Source organism: Lonchura striata, chromosome 6 (genome assembly GCF_046129695.1).
Source record: "Lonchura striata isolate bLonStr1 chromosome 6, bLonStr1.mat, whole genome shotgun sequence".
Lineage (NCBI taxonomy): Eukaryota > Metazoa > Chordata > Aves > Passeriformes > Estrildidae > Lonchura > Lonchura striata.
Genome location: NC_134608.1, coordinates 17,847,180 through 17,865,117, shown reverse-complemented (window position 1 = coordinate 17,865,117; position 17,938 = coordinate 17,847,180). Strand labels below are relative to the sequence as shown.

At 36.8% G+C, this 17,938-nt stretch overlaps 1 protein-coding gene across 2 annotated transcripts in view; it reads right to left on the bottom strand.

Moving 5' to 3' along the window:
- Window positions 1-651: 651 nt before the first annotated feature.
- EML5 (EMAP like 5) overlaps window positions 652-17,938 on the bottom strand; it is a 91,664-nt gene continuing 74,377 nt past the window's right edge. Inside the window, exons 33-44 of one of the 2 annotated variants that reach the window (XM_021540968.3) lie at window positions 16,898-16,918; window positions 13,903-14,076; window positions 12,822-13,030; window positions 10,744-10,901; window positions 8,767-8,881; window positions 8,094-8,282; window positions 7,722-7,894; window positions 6,292-6,454; window positions 5,300-5,403; window positions 3,488-3,641; window positions 2,605-2,705; window positions 652-2,269 (exon numbers count right to left, since the gene is read on the bottom strand). In XM_021540968.3, the coding sequence (XP_021396643.1) occupies window positions 2,233-2,269; window positions 2,605-2,705; window positions 3,488-3,641; window positions 5,300-5,403; window positions 6,292-6,454; window positions 7,722-7,894; window positions 8,094-8,282; window positions 8,767-8,881; window positions 10,744-10,901; window positions 12,822-13,030; window positions 13,903-14,076; window positions 16,898-16,918 (1,598 nt within the window). In that variant the 3' untranslated portion in view covers window positions 652-2,232. The remainder of the gene's footprint in view (window positions 2,270-2,604; window positions 2,706-3,487; window positions 3,642-5,299; window positions 5,404-6,291; window positions 6,455-7,721; window positions 7,895-8,093; window positions 8,283-8,766; window positions 8,882-10,743; window positions 10,902-12,821; window positions 13,031-13,902; window positions 14,077-16,897; window positions 16,919-17,938) is intronic. The other variant, XM_077783994.1, reaches the window with a different exon arrangement.

The following is a 17,938-nucleotide window of genomic DNA, read 5'->3' as shown; positions in this document are numbered from 1 at the left end:
ATCCACATACCTCCTTCACTGGGTGAAGGCTTACAGAAGAGCTCACAGAGCCTAGGATTTTGTGGGGAAAACTCAGAGACAGAAAAATATGGACTTTGATCTGGCAGTCTGAGCAGGACAGACTATTATAAGTGAGCTCTTAAAAGTCATCCATCTTGATCCAATGAAAGGCAACTGTAAAATAGAGGCAGGACAAATCTTACTTCAAGTCCGAAAGTCCTGCACAGATGTGTTTAATAAGGGATAGAAACACAGCCATAAAAGAGCACACTTCAAACCATTTCTCTGGTAAAGAGAAGATATAAACACCAGGGACTAATTTTCATGTACAACAGACAGACAGGAAACAAGGTTATCAGATACATCAGGTCTAATCACAATTCTCAAATGCAATTCACCTAAACTCAAAAACATTACTGCCAAAACCTCCCTGTACACTCATGACCAAATCCTCAGTTTTTGCTCCTGTAGAATAGCAGCTGCATGACTGGCAAGACTTTGCTAAGAACCATCCTGCTGAGAAACCTGATAACTGCTTAGTTCATATCAACTTCTTTAAAATAAATATTCATTATAGATTCATATATAAAATATATTATCTAAGACAGTTGGGTAACTAGTTTTGTATAACACATAACAAGGAGAGCACAAAAGTTTGGTTCTATAACTTTTCTCCTCCTTCTCTTCTACCTGCAAGCCCTCTCATTCCCCCTGTAACCTACATGCACACAAGATGACTACAAGAGATGAGGTTTATCTCTTTTTCATCTGGCATAAGAAAATGCAAGAGATGAAAACTATCAAAGCCTCTTGACTAACCTAAACAAGTGCCACTGTCAAAGCAATGCTAGCTTACACAGAAAGAGAGCTTTCTGTGTAAGAAAGAATGCCACAATGATGGCAGTGCTGATAATTAGTGATTTTTGATCCCTGCTATATTGCATGAAAATTAACTGTATGTAATGCTTCTCTATGGCATGATTTAGACAAACACCTGATGAAACCTTCCTCACTTGAAACCAAAACACAGCTTTGTTCAGGATTTTATTATCACTGAAATGCTTTTCCAACTTAGAATATCAGTTGCAGGATAGAATAAATGCTCGAGGTGACAGCAGGTCCATTCAAAGAAGCAGATGATTGGACATCTTTTACAGTCAGAAGAGAAATCTGAATAGAGACATCTCCCAGCTAGTCCTAACTCTATTAAAAAGTTCAAATGTATAAAATATAATGCTCAGAAAATTCTCTCTGAATCTCCCCTATGATGCTGAGAAAATAAAATCAATTCATATTGCTCTGAAATTCTATTTTGCCACTGCTGACATCCCAAACTTTATCAACAAGAAGACTACAAAATCCTCACCCTGGTCCTCATTTCCAGCAGAGAGGCTCACAGCCCAGTCAAGTAACACAGCAATAATCTCTCTTCCACTGAGAATACTTTTATTCACAAGGCAAAAATTGGAGTTAGACTTTTAGGTAGTGGGCAAGGCACTCGCAAAGTGAGCAAATCTATTTTTGCTCATAGAACTAATTTAATGTTTAAGTGCAACAAAAACACTAAATTAGCCATGAAGATCATGCATATCCAAAGGCTTTCACCAGACATGACTGTGACCCAGGCCTCTAAATGCAGAAATATTGCAGTCATAAGGAACCAACTCTATTATTTTCTGCTTCATCAGATATGATGTTTCCTTTTGACCAGTCATAGAAATATAATTTCTATTATAATAATTAAACATTTATTAAAATACTATATATTTAAGAGTTAATATATGGTTTCTCTCAGTAATAAAATATGGAATACTCTTTTTATCTATGCTATTTAGATCTCAAAACTCAAAGGAAAAACATTCATGCTGAAAATAGATCAATGTACAGCACTAGGTCAGGAATAGCATCTCTTGATTAAAACCCCAAGAACTTGCTGTGAAACTGTACATTGATTAACAATTCACTTTTTCCTTTCATCCACATATTTTGTTTTCAACATCTGGCAGTGAGTGGAATATAAACCCAGATTATCTGACACTGAAGCAAAAGTAGCAGCCTCAGTGTGTCCATCCTTCTGGCAGGCTCCAGGTCCCATCTTTGAGAGACAGATTGCTCTGTGTCTTGGGTCATTTCTTACACATGCAGGGCACAGTAGAATGTCACATTGCAATCCTGGGTGTTTCATGCCTGGTACTTCATGCAGTTTCCTCTTTGCAAGTCTCCATGTCTCTCTCAATGAGGCATATGCACACACTTCCAAACAAATAAGCTGTGTTTTCAAAAAGATATTAAATATGAGATATAGAAGACTACAGTGTTGTTAAAAGAAATGTCTAACACAGCCAAAAGGAATTCCCATTAAAAGTATGATTATAAGTTCTTAAGTTCTGAATATTTATGTGAACATTTTAACTTATTAAATATTAGCTGTTCACATTAACATTAGGGCTATTCATTTTGCCACAAGTATGTTTTTCCCTATGTATGAACAGGAAAGCAAGCGCATGGATAAAAGGCTGAAGGCTGAGACTGAACTTTTCATTGCTGTGGACTGTCCATGTGCAGTGTTGTGCAGATTCTGGCAGTACAGGCAAGAACACCTACCTGCAGTCATCCCCTCCAGCACTGACCACGTATCTGTCTCCACTTGTGAATCGAATATTAGTTAAGTGAGCAGAGTGACCTAAAAATCGCTTGTGTTTTGCCTGAAAAAAAACCCAAACAACAGAATGAGAGAGTCTAAATATTCTGTACCCTCCTAAATCAAAAAATGCATGCATGTTTTTTTCTACCTTTTTATTGCATCACACATTTATAATGTTCAAAAGTTATATAGGTTATCAAATGTGAAAGATCTCCTGAAGGAGAACTACTATTGAGCTGCAATGCAGATTAAATTGTCAGCCAATAATATTAAATACATCTTGTCACATGACTAACTTCCAAGTTTTGTGTAAAATTTCTGACACTGAAAAACAATTGTTTTAATTGCAATTGTGTGAGCAGTTTACCCTGTGCAGTCTCAAATCCTGAAAATTAAGAGTGAAAACAAATTTTAAGAAATTATAAATTAAAGTTAAAAAAGAACAGTGAAACAATTTAACAGCATTAGTGAGAAATCGGTAAACTCTTCATCCATGAAAAAGCACAGATGGGACTAAAATCACCAGCTATCTTCCTCATCTGTCAGATGGATCAGAGATGTGGAAATTACTAAGGGCTTTGAGATTTTTCATAAGGCAGGCACTATGCTAAAGCAGACTGGCAGACAATATCAACACCTACAAGAGGTTATAGCAAGAGCTCCTGCACAAAATAGTAGGAAAACTCTGAGGTGGAGCATGTGAAGAGACTATGGAGCTAAGGAGATATTAAAAAGCTACAAATTTAGAGAAGAAAATATTTCCATCATATGTCTTCTAGAGAAACAAGAAAATATCCTATTATCAACAGTACTTGTTGTAACCATGCAAAAATAAGCTCTTACAAATTTTTCAGGACATGGAAAGTCAAACAGTTTGACCATGCCAAAATCATCGCCTGTTACGAGATTGATTCCCGAGTGAGAGACACAAGCACAGTTCACATCAGCTTTTTCAGCATGCCTGGACCAGATTCCAATTACTTCATCCCCAAGAACACTGAAACAGAAGACCAAGAAATTCTTTTGAAAACCATTGCAAAAACCGCAGTAAGGTAATAGAAAGCAGATCTCATATTCTAACTGGTTCTATAAAAATGCAATGCTTACATTTTATTTTCACACATGCACACCTTATATAGCTTTCATTCTGTAATTAATTTTTGAATCATTCCATAATTCAAAAAATTATGATTATGATAAAACTGATTCAGTGATACAATTCCCAAAATAATTTGGCCCACAGCATTGTGAGAGAACCAGAGATGAAATCAATAGTACTACTACTATTCAGTAAGGCATTTTCAAAAAAAAGAAAGGACAATTAGAAATAGAGCACCATAGCATAAGCCTTAGATGAATAACCTTCAACTTTTGGAAAATTAAAAATTGTATATTCTCCATTGCATATAACGATGTTCTATTGATTCTGTAGTGTTTTCATATCAATCTAAAAAAAAGTTTATCTGAGTCCAATGAAGATTATAATGAATTTTCATTATAATCAGAGAGAGAAAAATTGCCCTGAAAACATAATTATTTTAAGAGTCCAGAAATCTTCCTTTGCAAAGCATTGTAAACCAGCTTTTACCCAACTCTACTTATAAGGTATATGCATACTTCCAGGAATGCACAGAAACAAGAAATTTATCATTTGTTAATAAGTGAATGATTTGGAATTTTTCTGTGATTCCTTCCCCCCAATTCAGGGCACAGTACAGTACATGCAAAAAGGCATGATTTACATCAAACATACTGAATTGGATCAGGAAATACTAGTTTCTTGGTTTTGTCTCAGAAAGGTGACAAAAACTGATAACCCAAACAAAAATCAGAAATCTAGCAAAATGAGCCTTGAAGAGCCCTTTAAAAGCTTATAGTCTTAGCTGTGTATTGCAGCAAACAGTCAGCATTCTTATTTTTGAAAGTGGCTCAAATGTGGAAAAATTTCAAGTATTTATTCTCAATTTTTGTCTAAGGGTGATAATTAGAAGACAATAATTAAAAGCAGGCAACAGAGACTGAAAAAAGGCACAGAAAGCCAGATTTTCATAGAACAGAAAACAAATTCTTTAACTGCAAAATAAAAATAAAATATGGTATTTTATTGCATGTAATATCTTGAAAGAAATACAGTAACTTTAAGGTATTTAAAAGCACTTTTGTATGATTTCTAATATGCAAATGTTAATAACAATTTATACAGATATCATCAGTGTGGTACTGTAAATAAACCTGAATTACCTTAGTCGTGTATTGTCTTTTCATGTTTTGATCTGTTTTAACTGGCCCTGTACTCTCACCACTGTTTTGAAAAAAGAGTGCACTATTGCAGATAATTTGCAGAGTGCAATCAAACAAATACTGAGGCTGCTAGAGTTGTATCAAAGGACCTAGAGATGCCCAGTGAGTACAAGGACATGTGAGAGATGGGTTTTTATCAGATTCCTCAGGGGTCAAACAGCCCCTGTGTACTGAGGGAACCTGCTCCACTGTAGTGCCTTTTCCTGTGCTGCATTCAGGGGAGCTGCTGCCAGAGCAGATGGGTGTGTTAACAGAGAATATCTAGCTGAAGGGATTAAATATGCTTTTAAATAGTAGGTGCTTCTCCTGGAAGCTCCAGGTGTTTTAATAGGTGTAAATATATGAATCATTTACCTTGTCCAAGTAGCCCATGTTATTCTGTCAATCACAGCCTGGTCCACAAGCTGCTTTCCTGAAGGCACTTCATACACTTGCCTTTTGTAAGACCCCGTAGAGACCTTTGAGGTGACCACAGAGAATTTACAATACATTAACTTGTTTCAAAAGATGAAAATATAATTCCAGAGGTCTTAGAAAAGCATTTTGATGACAGTTACTTTTTACTCTATAAAGTAACAACTATCAAGAAAACTTAGTCAATGAGCTGAAAATTCTCAAAAATCTGTACAAGCATAAAGCAACAGTGAGAAAGCATAAGAAATCTTAACATTTAAATGTCTAATTAGTAAAAAACAACCGAAACAACTCACATTCTGCATGTATGTGTTAGTGTGTCACTATATACAAATAAGGTAAAATAAATTCCTATCTTTAGAATGACAAAAAGGTGTTCCTCTTGGGCTGTAAATATTGATTTGATAATGAGAGAAGCTTATTTCTCTTTTCAGATGCAAATAAAATATAGAAAGTATACTGTATATACTTTATTTTTATTTTAAGAAACATATTAAGCCCTCCTATAGCTGGAAGTTGCAACACCATCATTTTGGTACTGCTCCACAAAGTCTAGCACCAAAAAGACATGTAATGACATCATGCTAGTCAGAGAGACAAAGAATTCATAGATCCCAGGCCCTGCAGAAGAACAGATTTTACTCCTTTCTCTTTTAAGATAGCCCATCAGCATCAGAGGTAAAAAGGCAGGAAGACACATCACAGGAGATTTGAAATCTGTCTCTCCTTTCTTTGCTTATTTTCTGTATTTGATCTCCAGGAAAACTATTCAAAACTAAAGGCATCCACTTACCATTACAACAAAGTCTAATGACAGCAACATACTCCAACCTTAGCTACAAAACTTAGGAGTTGTCAAAGGAGAATACTTGCTGAGTATGTGTCATGAGTATGTTTTCCATTCAGTACCTTGAACAACTAATGACTGATACCTGGAGATAAGAGCTATCAGCAGAGAAGTCCATCTGGATCACAAAACTTGGGATATCCTTGCAATAGCTGATTCGATTTAGCGTGGGACCCAAAGTCAGATCATAGAAATCCACTGCATTCTCACTGGAGCCAACTGCTAGGTAACGAGAATCTGGGCTAAATCTGAACAGATAAAAGGGTTTAATGAACACAGGTTGGCACTTACAACAGCTTAAAATATTTGAGAAGTACAGAAATTTGCATTTCAAGTATCTGCTATCCAGAAGAGAATGGAGGCAAAGTATTCCATCTGCTAAGCAAAATAACTTTTGAAATTAAATTTTCAGGGAATGCATATCCAGCAGAAGGTGGCAATAATTTTGGTACAGATTACACATACAAGTGAACAGGTAACATCTCTTGAATAACTCTGTTCATTATGTGACTTCATGACCCCCTCATGGTCTAAAAACTTGTGACATCCCCCTGATGACACTGACTCCCTTATGCTGTACTTACAAGGTTAAAGACTGGAAAACTGAAGTGCTCTAACTGAAGGAAAGCCAGAACTTCTAGATGAAAGGTACTGAATAAAAAAGATGTAAATCAAACCTTCTGTTTCCCCAATGTATCTTTGCACACTGGTTTCTTTTTTCCAATTTTCCTTTTTAGTCTTGAAACTCAGTAGCTGCCTGAGCTGACCAAATCCCTCATGGCCAATTCTGTGTTATTGGGGAAGTTTCTTTATTTCTATTCTCTCTGAAACATACCCTTGGACAGCTTTCCAACTCCAGCAATCCCCTAACTCCTAGCAGAGCTCTCCTGCAAGGTCTCACTTTGCTTATATTTCTCTTCTATCACACTTTGCTCTCCAAACTTTCCTTAGTTGATTACAACTAATTTATCTCACAGTCTGTTCCTCCACTCAGGAAACAGAAGCAAAATTTTACTTCTAACTCCTGTCAAACAAACACAACAAAGAGCAAACTGACAGAATGGCATTTCCATTCTCTCTCACAATGCAGTCTTCATCTCTAAGTGTCTGATCTCATTTTGCCCCCTAGAATCCCTTCCCTCGAGCATGTGGCCCACAACCACAGCCTCGGTGTCACCAGCAAACCTGCTCAGGGCACTCCATCCCACTGTCCCTGCTGCCACCACCATGTCCAACAGTGCCCATCCACCCCTGGGGAACACCACTCCTCACTGGAGTGGCCACTCCACACCCCAGTTGTTTTGACTGATGTTATCTCTTATCACCACGTACCTCCTCTTTCTTTTTATTCCTGGTATCAGTGTAATAACACAAATTCCACAATTCACTCATTGATTCCAGCTCTCTGAAATATCATTGCAATGTTCCTCAGAAAACAGAGTTGTGTTTAAAAAAACCCAAAATATTGGAGATTTCTAGCATACTTTAAATAGACCAGGAATAATATTTTCTTACCTGATATCTTGAATTGCTGATCTTCTGTCCCTTTTTTTCCCCCAAATTTTTAGAGATGTCACAAGCAGAATAATAAATTCTCCATTTTTCATGCCAATAGCTACCATATCACCTTCTGGGCTGTAACAAACAGTACGAGCTGCATGTCCTAAGCTGACTTTGTTCAGCATCTTCTGTGAAGAAATAAAACCCCAGAATAGTAACTGTAACTATTTGTCCAAATTTTAAAAGCATCTTATGCTAATAGCTTGTTAACACAATAACAGCATTACACAGATTATTTTCAGACTACAATAAAAAACAAGTTTCAAGTCTGCAACACCATCACAGGACTATTTTTTTTCCCCTAAACAAGTATTCTCTAACACCTACCTTTTCAGCAATATCCCAGAGTCTTACTGTGCCATCTTCTGCAGCAGAAAGGAAAAAATCTCTGGATGGATGCGTTGCTAGGCCCCAGATGGGTCCATCCATATGACCATTAATTAGAATGTTACATGCAGCATTTTTCTCTCCAACTTCAATTATTTCAGCATTTCTTGTCCCAACAAGAATTTTGCCCTTGAACAATAGTGAAAGCATTATCTCTGATAAAATACATTAACCTCTTATGATGAACAGTAATTAAAATATCATCTAGAGCTACAGTACTGTCAAGAAAGTTTGCTTAAGTCAAATTATTAAATAATGAAAGAAAATTTATTTTTTAAACTCCTCTGAGATATTAAAGTACAAAGCTCTGAAGATATCATGATGCTGGCTGAGTTGCAGCTTGTCATTTGATATTTGATATCAAAGTGTGAAAAGAAAATAGAAAAGAAATCCTTAATTCGTCTTCATTTAAAATATATATGAAATATTAAGAAAGACTGAGAGCTCACAAGCTAGATGTTTTTCTGCCACAATATCAGTTGCAGACACCTTCTAGCTTAGCCTTTAATTTCAAATACTAGTTAGAAGAGGAAGCAGAACTAATTTATCTGATATTCAGAAATCAACCACAAATTACAAGCTTTTTTTTTTACAGTCAGGCAGCTTTGTTTACCTTGCCTCTACAAACAGAGCGAACGCAGTCTGTCATTTGTCCTGTCTCTAGTCTGAAGGCACGACACCGTTTCAGCTCCTGGTCCCACAGCTTAACTGCTCCTCCTTCCTTTGAACTATGAAGACAACAGGAAGAACCATGAGTATAACAGCTGCCACAAAAAGGACAATTAATGGATGAAAGAACTACATTATTTAATGCACTGTACTGCAAATGAGGCATTTTAGTATGTTTTAAATTGTTAAAGATTGGGTTTGCCTGAACAGTTGATGTTAACACGCTGAGCCTCCCAGCCCAGCAAGACAAACTGATTCCCAGTCCTCAGTGTTCTACTTTACAGAACAAACTGCAAGATGGGTGCTGCTAAGTTTAGTCTGAATGAGTAGCTCTGAGGGAATCTAGTCAGAAGAACAGCTAAGCAGGCAAACCACCATCTTAATAGTCATAGGCAGATATTTTCAAATTATAGTTGAGAGAAACAGAAAAGTTTCTGTGAAATAAATGACAGAATATTTTCACTTCTGTGAGCTGTCACTGTTTTCACTGTTGTAAAATAAATTACACAGATACAGCAGAAAAACCACACAACTAATAATAAATTAATTATGCAAACACTAAGTATTTTCCTCCCACTTGCAAAAAAAAAACCCTGGGTATTTCAGTACAGAACACATTGAAATAAAAAAAAGTTTCTAAAAAGAAGATAATGTTTATTGAAACAGTCATAAATCTGGCATCTCTAGTTGAGCTAGGACATGTCTTATCTACCTTCAATCTCCCCTAACAGAAACAAAAATACAATGTTCCACAATATCAAGATGCTTTTACAGCTTTGACTACCGAATAATATTATGAAGAACTTCAGAATGTTTAATCACAATTAGTGATTTGTACTATTATTATTATTAAAAGAACTATAATGAATTATAAATTTATACTCCTTGCAATAGTATATTCTTTGCTTCCCACTAGCAGTGTTTTGACATATGATTGATCATTATACTTGGCAAGAAGATTTTACCAAAACAGGCTGGTGAGCTGCAACTAAGACAGAAAAAAGCATGCAGTCTTCCTAAGTGAAAATTTGTTTTGCATATTGTCAATACTTCATTTTCCCACAGGAGATGAATTCTGGGTTCTTATTGTTATTCAATACTATTTGTTTCAGGTCAAATACCAATGATTAAGAGCCTCTGAAGCTAAGTGGTAGAGAGAACATCCTCCAAATAAAATCATAACAACATTTATAAATAGTAGAAGGAAATACTTCAAAAGCACAGAAGTAAGTTTGCACTTGGGTCTGAAAATATAAGTGGCCTGTGTCCTGCCAAATGGGACACAATCATGCCATCAGATGGACTGTATTACAGCTGAAGCATTTTCTGATCACTAGGAAGGCACCAAAAAATTAAAATGCTTCAGGAAATATTTTGCTTACAATCCCAGGATCTTGCTGTACAGCAACAAAGAATCTTGCTGTACCTTAGATTTGAGAGAAGACAGCTTGCCAATGCCATAAATATGCAGATCTTTCCTTTGAAAGAAGTTGTGCATCATACTGCTAAAAAATTTATCATTCATGTATTCAGTCACAACTGTGCAAATCCCTTGAGTTAACAACCGCAGTAACCTTCAGTGAAAGAAGTAATCCACAAGGACTAGGTAACTTTTAGTGCTTAAAGCTAAATGGGTGCTGGAGCTAGAACATCTATGAGGCCCCTTGCAACCCTAACCATTCTATGATTCTGTATCTCAGACTAAATGCTTTCTCTTACAATAAATGGGAAAAACAGCTGAATTGAAGCTCATGGGGTTACCTGCACTTTGGAGGTGGTGGCTGCTCGTATTCTTAACACCTATCAGGGATCTGAAAGGGACTACTCTTCTACCTTTAATGTCTCAAATAGAGTTAATGGGATGAATCCAAACCATTTTTAAAGAGTACTTGCAGAAAGAAAAGAAGAAAAGAAGACTCACGGCCTTTCTTTGCCTCCTGTAACAATCAAACCATCCCTTAGTGTGGTGTACATTGTGAAAACAGGTCCGTTGTGAGCCTTGGCCACAATTCGTATCAACACATGGTCTTTCCAAACACAAACATCTCCACTGATAGTACCTGTAAATGTCAAGTTATTCTGAAAAGGGGAAAAATATACTCATCATCTGATTCTGAGTAAGGTAGGAAGAAAAGCATTCAGAAATAAACATAATTTACATTTAGAGGCTAAATTGCTTTCGTTCACTGCTGCAGAAGAGGAAACTGTGGAAGAGGCAATAAGGACCTCCAGGGATGAAACAATGACCTACTATATTCCTTCTTGAAGTCTGAAAGATGCTTTCTTGTAGCTTGAAGAAAATCATTGCATTTCTTTTTGCAAGAAAAAATGCAATGACTTCAGTCATATGGTTATCTATGCTTTCAGTCTATCAGGTGTGCAATGTGTGGCAAAAAAGTAGAATATCACAGTAAGTACTGACACTACACAAGCACACAAGCAGGCAATTTGCACCCCCTTGCTATATACATTATGCTTGTAGTAATTTTTGTGTTAGATGAAGAGACTCACATGATTACAGTAACTTTTATTTCAGAAAGAAAACAGTTTAACTTAACTTAGAATTAAAAGCTGCCTGTTCTTTACTTCTGCTTCATGCTCTTGAAAGGTAATAAAATAAATTAAATTACCTCTGGAAGTAAAGTGCTATTTATTAGGATTCCAGCAGGAACTGGTTATTGAGCAAAATGGTTTAGTAACTTAAATGAATCTTCAAATTCAGTATCATGTGTAGTAATAGCATGTTTCAAGAGTATCACTACACATGTACACATGTGGCACAAACACGTTCCTTGACTGAAGTGGGTTGATGCCCTACACACTTTTTTTTTAAGGGTGCATGTGTGTGGCTCTAATAAAGTAAAAGAGGACTGGAAATGAAGCTGAAAGCAGATCCTCAGATCATCCTCACAGCATAACTGTTGGGCTGTTTCCAGCTCCTGTTTAGGGAGAGCTGAACCAGCTTCTGAGACAAAATCAAGAGCATCCCCAGAACTGCTCCCTACAGAGGTATGGAGAACACACCAGGTTTGGCTTTATTCATTTTCCACAGCTCTTCACAAAACCCCTGAAAGCTCTGCATCCTCAAACCTCATACCAAACTTCAGGCCACACAGCATACAGCCTGATTCTCACACTAAGAACCTGTTTGTAAGAAAGTTTACAGAGGTTTCCCAAACCCCTGACTAATGCCTGGGCTGGGCATCAATAACACTTATCATTTGGAGAATATCTTGGTGTTTTGTAAGACCTTCATTTAAATCAGAGAGAAACCACTGTGTAAAAGAGATAGTATAGCAAAAAAAGGAAACCACACCCCAGTTAGAGTTTCAAAACTCAAAATCAGTGTAAATTCAGTCTGGACTGAACAGTCAGCTGGTCAAACAGGACAGAAATGCAGGCAATCAAAGCAAAGGACACTTCACAAAAGGTATCTGTGCCTTTCTGCCCATCTGAAGATATGAGTACTGCTCATGCAGAGCAACTCCAGATCTAGCAGTGCTGTGAAACTTAGCAAGATGGGTTGCACATGTCCAAAAACCCCCAAAGCAAAAGAACCCCTAATGCAGCTGTCTAACAGCATCCAACATTAAGGAATGCCCCAGGACAACACTGCTCTCTGATTGCCCATGAGCAGCAGCACATACAGATGACAAAACAACCACCTCCAGGTGGAGGTGATAAAATCAGCCTCATTTCTACTGTTTGGTTCCTGCAGTCTAGCCTCAGTTTTGTTTTACCTGGATTAAATCACAAGCATGTTATCAGTTCAAAGCATCTGTGTTTGTTTCTCCAGAAAACATACAAACCCACAGTCTATTCTACTCTAAAGAAAGCTGGTACTAGTTCTAACTAGCAGGTAAGTATTAGGAATGCTAAACTGCATTTAATAGAATATATACTCTTTAGCAGGTTATAAAAGTCTCACTGAACTGAATAAAGGCAGAAGGATAAAAAAGTTTTTTTATGCATTTTCAGGTGGTCTGTTGAAGTACGTACCGCTCCAAATGCTACAGAAAGCATCGTCTGCATGCGGGCATCTTCTATGGAGCTCAGCAGCCCTTTTTTACTGAGGAGAGCTCTTCCAGCCAGTGTCCAGAACCTCACATGTTTTACTCCCACAGAAACAAACTGTGTATCTGAATCTGGCCTGAATTCTGCTACAAATATACGCTGGTTATGACCAGCTCGGCTGGCAATTTTGGCACCTGGCAGAAAGAAAGTGGACATTTTGAATTTGATGAGAAAATTATACATTTCTGGTTAAAAATGTTAAAATAATATTGACCCATATGAAGATTCCTCAGCTGGGATCCTTGGCTGCCATTCTGAATGTGTATCGACCCTTAAGATGAACACAGGCATGTTGTGACCACACATGCTTCATCCTACCTAAGATTGTATAAATACACATCTGACATCGCATCCAGCCCCACAGGATCTATCAGACGAGCTATGAAGGATCACTTGTTATTAACTTAATAGCTGCTATTTAAAATTCTAAGAGTTACTAGTTATCAACAGCAATCCCCAAAGAGAGAGGAAGTAAACCTCTAAGACTAGAGAATCAGATCCATAATCTGGACATGGCTTTGCCAGGCAGAAAGGAGATGAGGAAAGGAGCTCGAATCTCTTTAGCCTAAATCAAAAATACAGATCAAAACTGATCTGAAAACATGTAGCATAACTTAAGGCAACAATGATATAAGATGCATAGAGGAGCTATCCTGGCACCCCATTTCTGCAATATGCAGCTTTTGGAAATAATTTCAGGAGTATGAAAGCCTCATCAGTAATCAGACTTTAGAGAAGAATAAATTAATAATAATAATAGTAATAATGATGACAATTTATAAGAAAAGACATCCTTACATTATTCTTACTGGAAATCAGTGAACTACCTTGATCTTTACACAATAGTTTCAAAGGAGGTATATTCAGCAGTCACTAGAACGGGTAAACACATCTATTTTAGACCTTGTTGTACACAGCATAGTGCACAGCATTTATTGTAATATTTTTTTGAAGTTACAATTGCTCTAAAAACATAAACATCTTCTACAAAACCACTCCTTCCTACCTTCCTGCCACTTCCAAATGGTAATGGTGTGTTCGGGATCCAGCCCTACAGACAGCAGCAGTTTGCCAGTGGCACTGAAACTGACTGAGCAAACGCCCTTGGAATGGTAGCACCGCAGTACCGACAGGGTCTGCTTGTTCATTGCATCCCACACATGAATAGAAGGAGCTGTAGCTACACAAATACAAAAACATGCCATTAGTAATCATTTTGAAAGTGTGTAGTGATTTTCTTATTGAAGAAGTTAACACTTTTTTATAAGACAAAATTGCTGTGATCAGATGGGGGAAAAAAGGAAAGAAAAGAAAAGAGATTTTAGCCTCCCTTTGAAAAACAATTTATGACAAACAGGATCATTAGGTAGGATGAACAAGATGGCCTCATTACATTACCAGAGGTGTTAATTTTTTGCCTAACTTGTTATAGGACTTGTGAAGCACAGCAGAAGTTCCAAAAGCAAGAGCTGTCTTCTCCTGCTTTTCTCTTAATAAAACATAAAGCAGCATGCTAAGTCAAAAACCTTCATAAATAAAGCTGCTTGTCAAGAATGCCACTTCTCCATGGGGCTTTTGGACATGTGATAGCTACAGAGAGTAGCAGTGTAGGGCCAAAATCTCTTTTCTACAAAAACCACCTGTCTGAAACACTTGCCCTCTTAGAACATCAGCTGAATCACCAGCTTGCTTGCCAATGTACAACTACGGTATTTAGTGTGCATTGCTTGGACTGCAAGCTCTCTGCAGTAAAAAATGTCTTGCCATGCTACTAATGCATGTGATTATCTCTAATGTGATGACAGCTGATTTTTTCCCAAATGCAACGCCTTCTCAAAAGATCTTGCAATCCATATATAGTTTACAATCTCTGAGCAGCATCTAAGGCATTTCCAGGACAGTAAGATTCTCAAACTTCTTCACTTCTGATCTCTAATAAATTTGACTGCAGAGTCCTAAGGTTACTGGTTCTTGTCATAGATCCAGATTCACATAAATGAAATTCTCTTTTAGATTCATGCTTTGTGTTTCTAATCAGAGAAATCTAGGCCCTCAAAGGCATGTATGTGATGGGAAACAGTAGGCACAGGGACTTAGGCAAAATTTCAGCCACACGAAACTCAGTTTTCAAGCACAATTCCACAGCTGCTCCAAAACAGCCCTTAAAACATACTTCCTCATTTCTTGTATTACCCATTTGAATTTCCTCTCATGGCAGCAACACAGTACTATTATTACCTTTTGAGAGGTACCACAGCATAGTATGGTCATGTCATTAAAACAGAAAGGGCAGGAGTTGACAGCAAGTAGCACTTCCCAAAAATTGACAGCAAACTCCTTGCTGTTCTGACAGGAAGCTGAGGGAAGGGAAAGCTTTATTATGGCTCTGAACTGTTTTTCACTCTTCAACACTCCTCTTGGTAAAACTCTGTATTACCCTTGAATAGTGCACCTGCCCTATAACCTTGGCCAAAAGTTTTCATTTGAGTGGCAGACAGAAATTCTCACCTAGTTTTCCTGAGTAAGAACTGACAAAATCATTCAGAGCAAGATCTGCAAGGCAGAGAACATAGACTCTAAAGTCCTTCTATGTGATGGAGTCCTTCTGGAAGTCTCTGTCCTGACACTGAATCCTGCCTGTGTACTCAACACGTCTACAAGAGAGAAGGTGTCATCTCCTTCTGGAAACAGTTAGATAAAGCTACCATGGCCTGTCAGGACAGAAAAATTCTTTAGTAAGGTGGACAAAATCTACACTCAGTCATTAGGAAACTTTAATTGCCATTCCAGCCTAGTACAAACATTACTGCTACAAGAACACCTGTATCAGTGTAAACAACTGAAAACTGGAACTAGAAAAGCAAAAGTTGTTGGTAAGGATGGCAAATAGCCATCAATAAATTTTAAGTAAAATTATTCAACTTTCTAATGAAAGCAGGCAGCAGCCTGGATTCCAGACTAATGATTCCAGAAAGAAGACAAAAGTTAAGAGTGCTCATTTCAGACAGACAGTGACAACAGAATTTAGTAATATACACAAGCTCAAACTGAAATTGCAGTAGGAAGAAGGTATGTGAGACAGGGAGAGTGTCCAGCCACCATACACAGGACTATAGATGTTCTTTCATATAAATAACCATATCATCATTGTTTTTTTTTAATACAGGCTAGAAGTGTGGGAAAAGGTACCTATATTCTTCCCCCAATCCTTAAAGCAAGCACTATTTGCTATATTTAAGAGAAGTCAACACACATTAAAGATGTCAATGTACATTTCTTCTTACAGAACAAGCTTTAGATCCACATGAAGATTATTACACATGACCATTTATGCATTTCTGAAGATTCTTCACAAGACAATTATGGCTGCTCAACAATGAACTCATTCGCACATGATGGTGATGAGTTTTTGCAATTACAGTTGAAAAAAAAAACCATACTAATAAAAAATATCTCAGTCAAGACTGTCAAAATGTCAAAGACCCAAAATGATAGAGGAAAAATTAAACTAACATCATAAAAAACATTTTGGATCAGTGGTAATAACTGCATGACAACTGTACATAAATGTGAAAGGTGATTTGTTTTTTCACTCAGTCACCTAGGCCTCCTCAGTAGAATTTACTTTAGAAATGCACGTTTCAAATTACACCCAATTGAAGGTCTAAATCAAATGTTGTCAGCCCCAACATGTCTACAAAACTGGCAAGCATACCCAGGAATGCTACAGTAGCAGTATGTATTAGAACTCACTAAGGAGCAAAAAGGGAATGTTCTTCAATGAGAGTAGCTTTTAAGCGTGTTCTAACATTTTTAATTTCTCTGTATTTACAGTACACTGTGCTGTTTTGAGTTATAGTCAGTGCTGACAGTAATATGACTGATACACGGGGTTTAATAAACTAAAAATTAATTCACATCACTTACGGCTCTATAAAGCTGCAGATGGCTACTAGATTGACTAACTACACCTGAAGATGTTAAAATTTTGTTTCCCTTACCTGACATATCTGCTGAGTCTCCTGTAATGGAAAAGCAGCAGAAAAATAATTAGATCAGAAATAAAATAAGTCCTAAAGAAAATATATGCCACATTCAGTGTAATTTCTTAACAAACACCTTGATGTCATTTTTGTGCATTGCAGCAGCACCAATACTGCTGTTAAAGATGAGAAATTACTGATAAAAGGAGGTCACATCAGAAATAAATAATAGAATGAATATATTGAATGAATGAATATATTTTGATTTCCATTTTGAGCTAGGTTTGCTGTATGTTAGGTTGCTCTCAGCCAAAGGAAATGAAAAACATATTTTTTTATGTCATTGATATTTTAACAAAAGTAGTGGGACAAAATACTAAGGAGTAGAATGTTAGTACCTGAAGATTCAATAAATCTTTTTAAATAATGACGGTGACACTATTTGTGCCAACCAGATCAGTAAGAAAAGTAGCAGCAGTTCTTTATGGAGTATATACACCCCTCAACATCACTTCAAAATCAGAAAATGAGTGCTGTTTTAGAATATTTCACTTTCAGCTTATTTTTAATTCTCTGCTTTAAAGTATATGTAATTTTTAAGCGTCACTTACTTCTGATTAGTATGCCTTAATCCATATTACAAAACAGTTAATAATTGTCCTACTGCTAGTTGATGTAGAAATGATTATGAAAATAAAAAAAATAATTAAGTCCTGTGTTTTGTCTTGTGTAAGATGAACATTGTAGCAGAAAATTTTAACATTCCTCCACTACAGAAAGGCAAACAGGGCCAGATGAAGAAATATGATGAAAAAGCAAATTCTTAAAGGCAATAAAGGGTTTGTGATTCCTGCAAATATTCAAACCATAGACAAATACCTGCTGACGATTTTTTCCATTTAAATAATATCCATTAAAATTTTGTTTTCAATTATGCAAGAGACTCACCAAGAAAGGAAGCTATTTTAGCTAAGATGTTACTATTATCAATGAATCAATTTTAATGAGACATGCACCTAAAACTCCAAAAGACACAGGAAAGCAGGTAATAAACTCTGA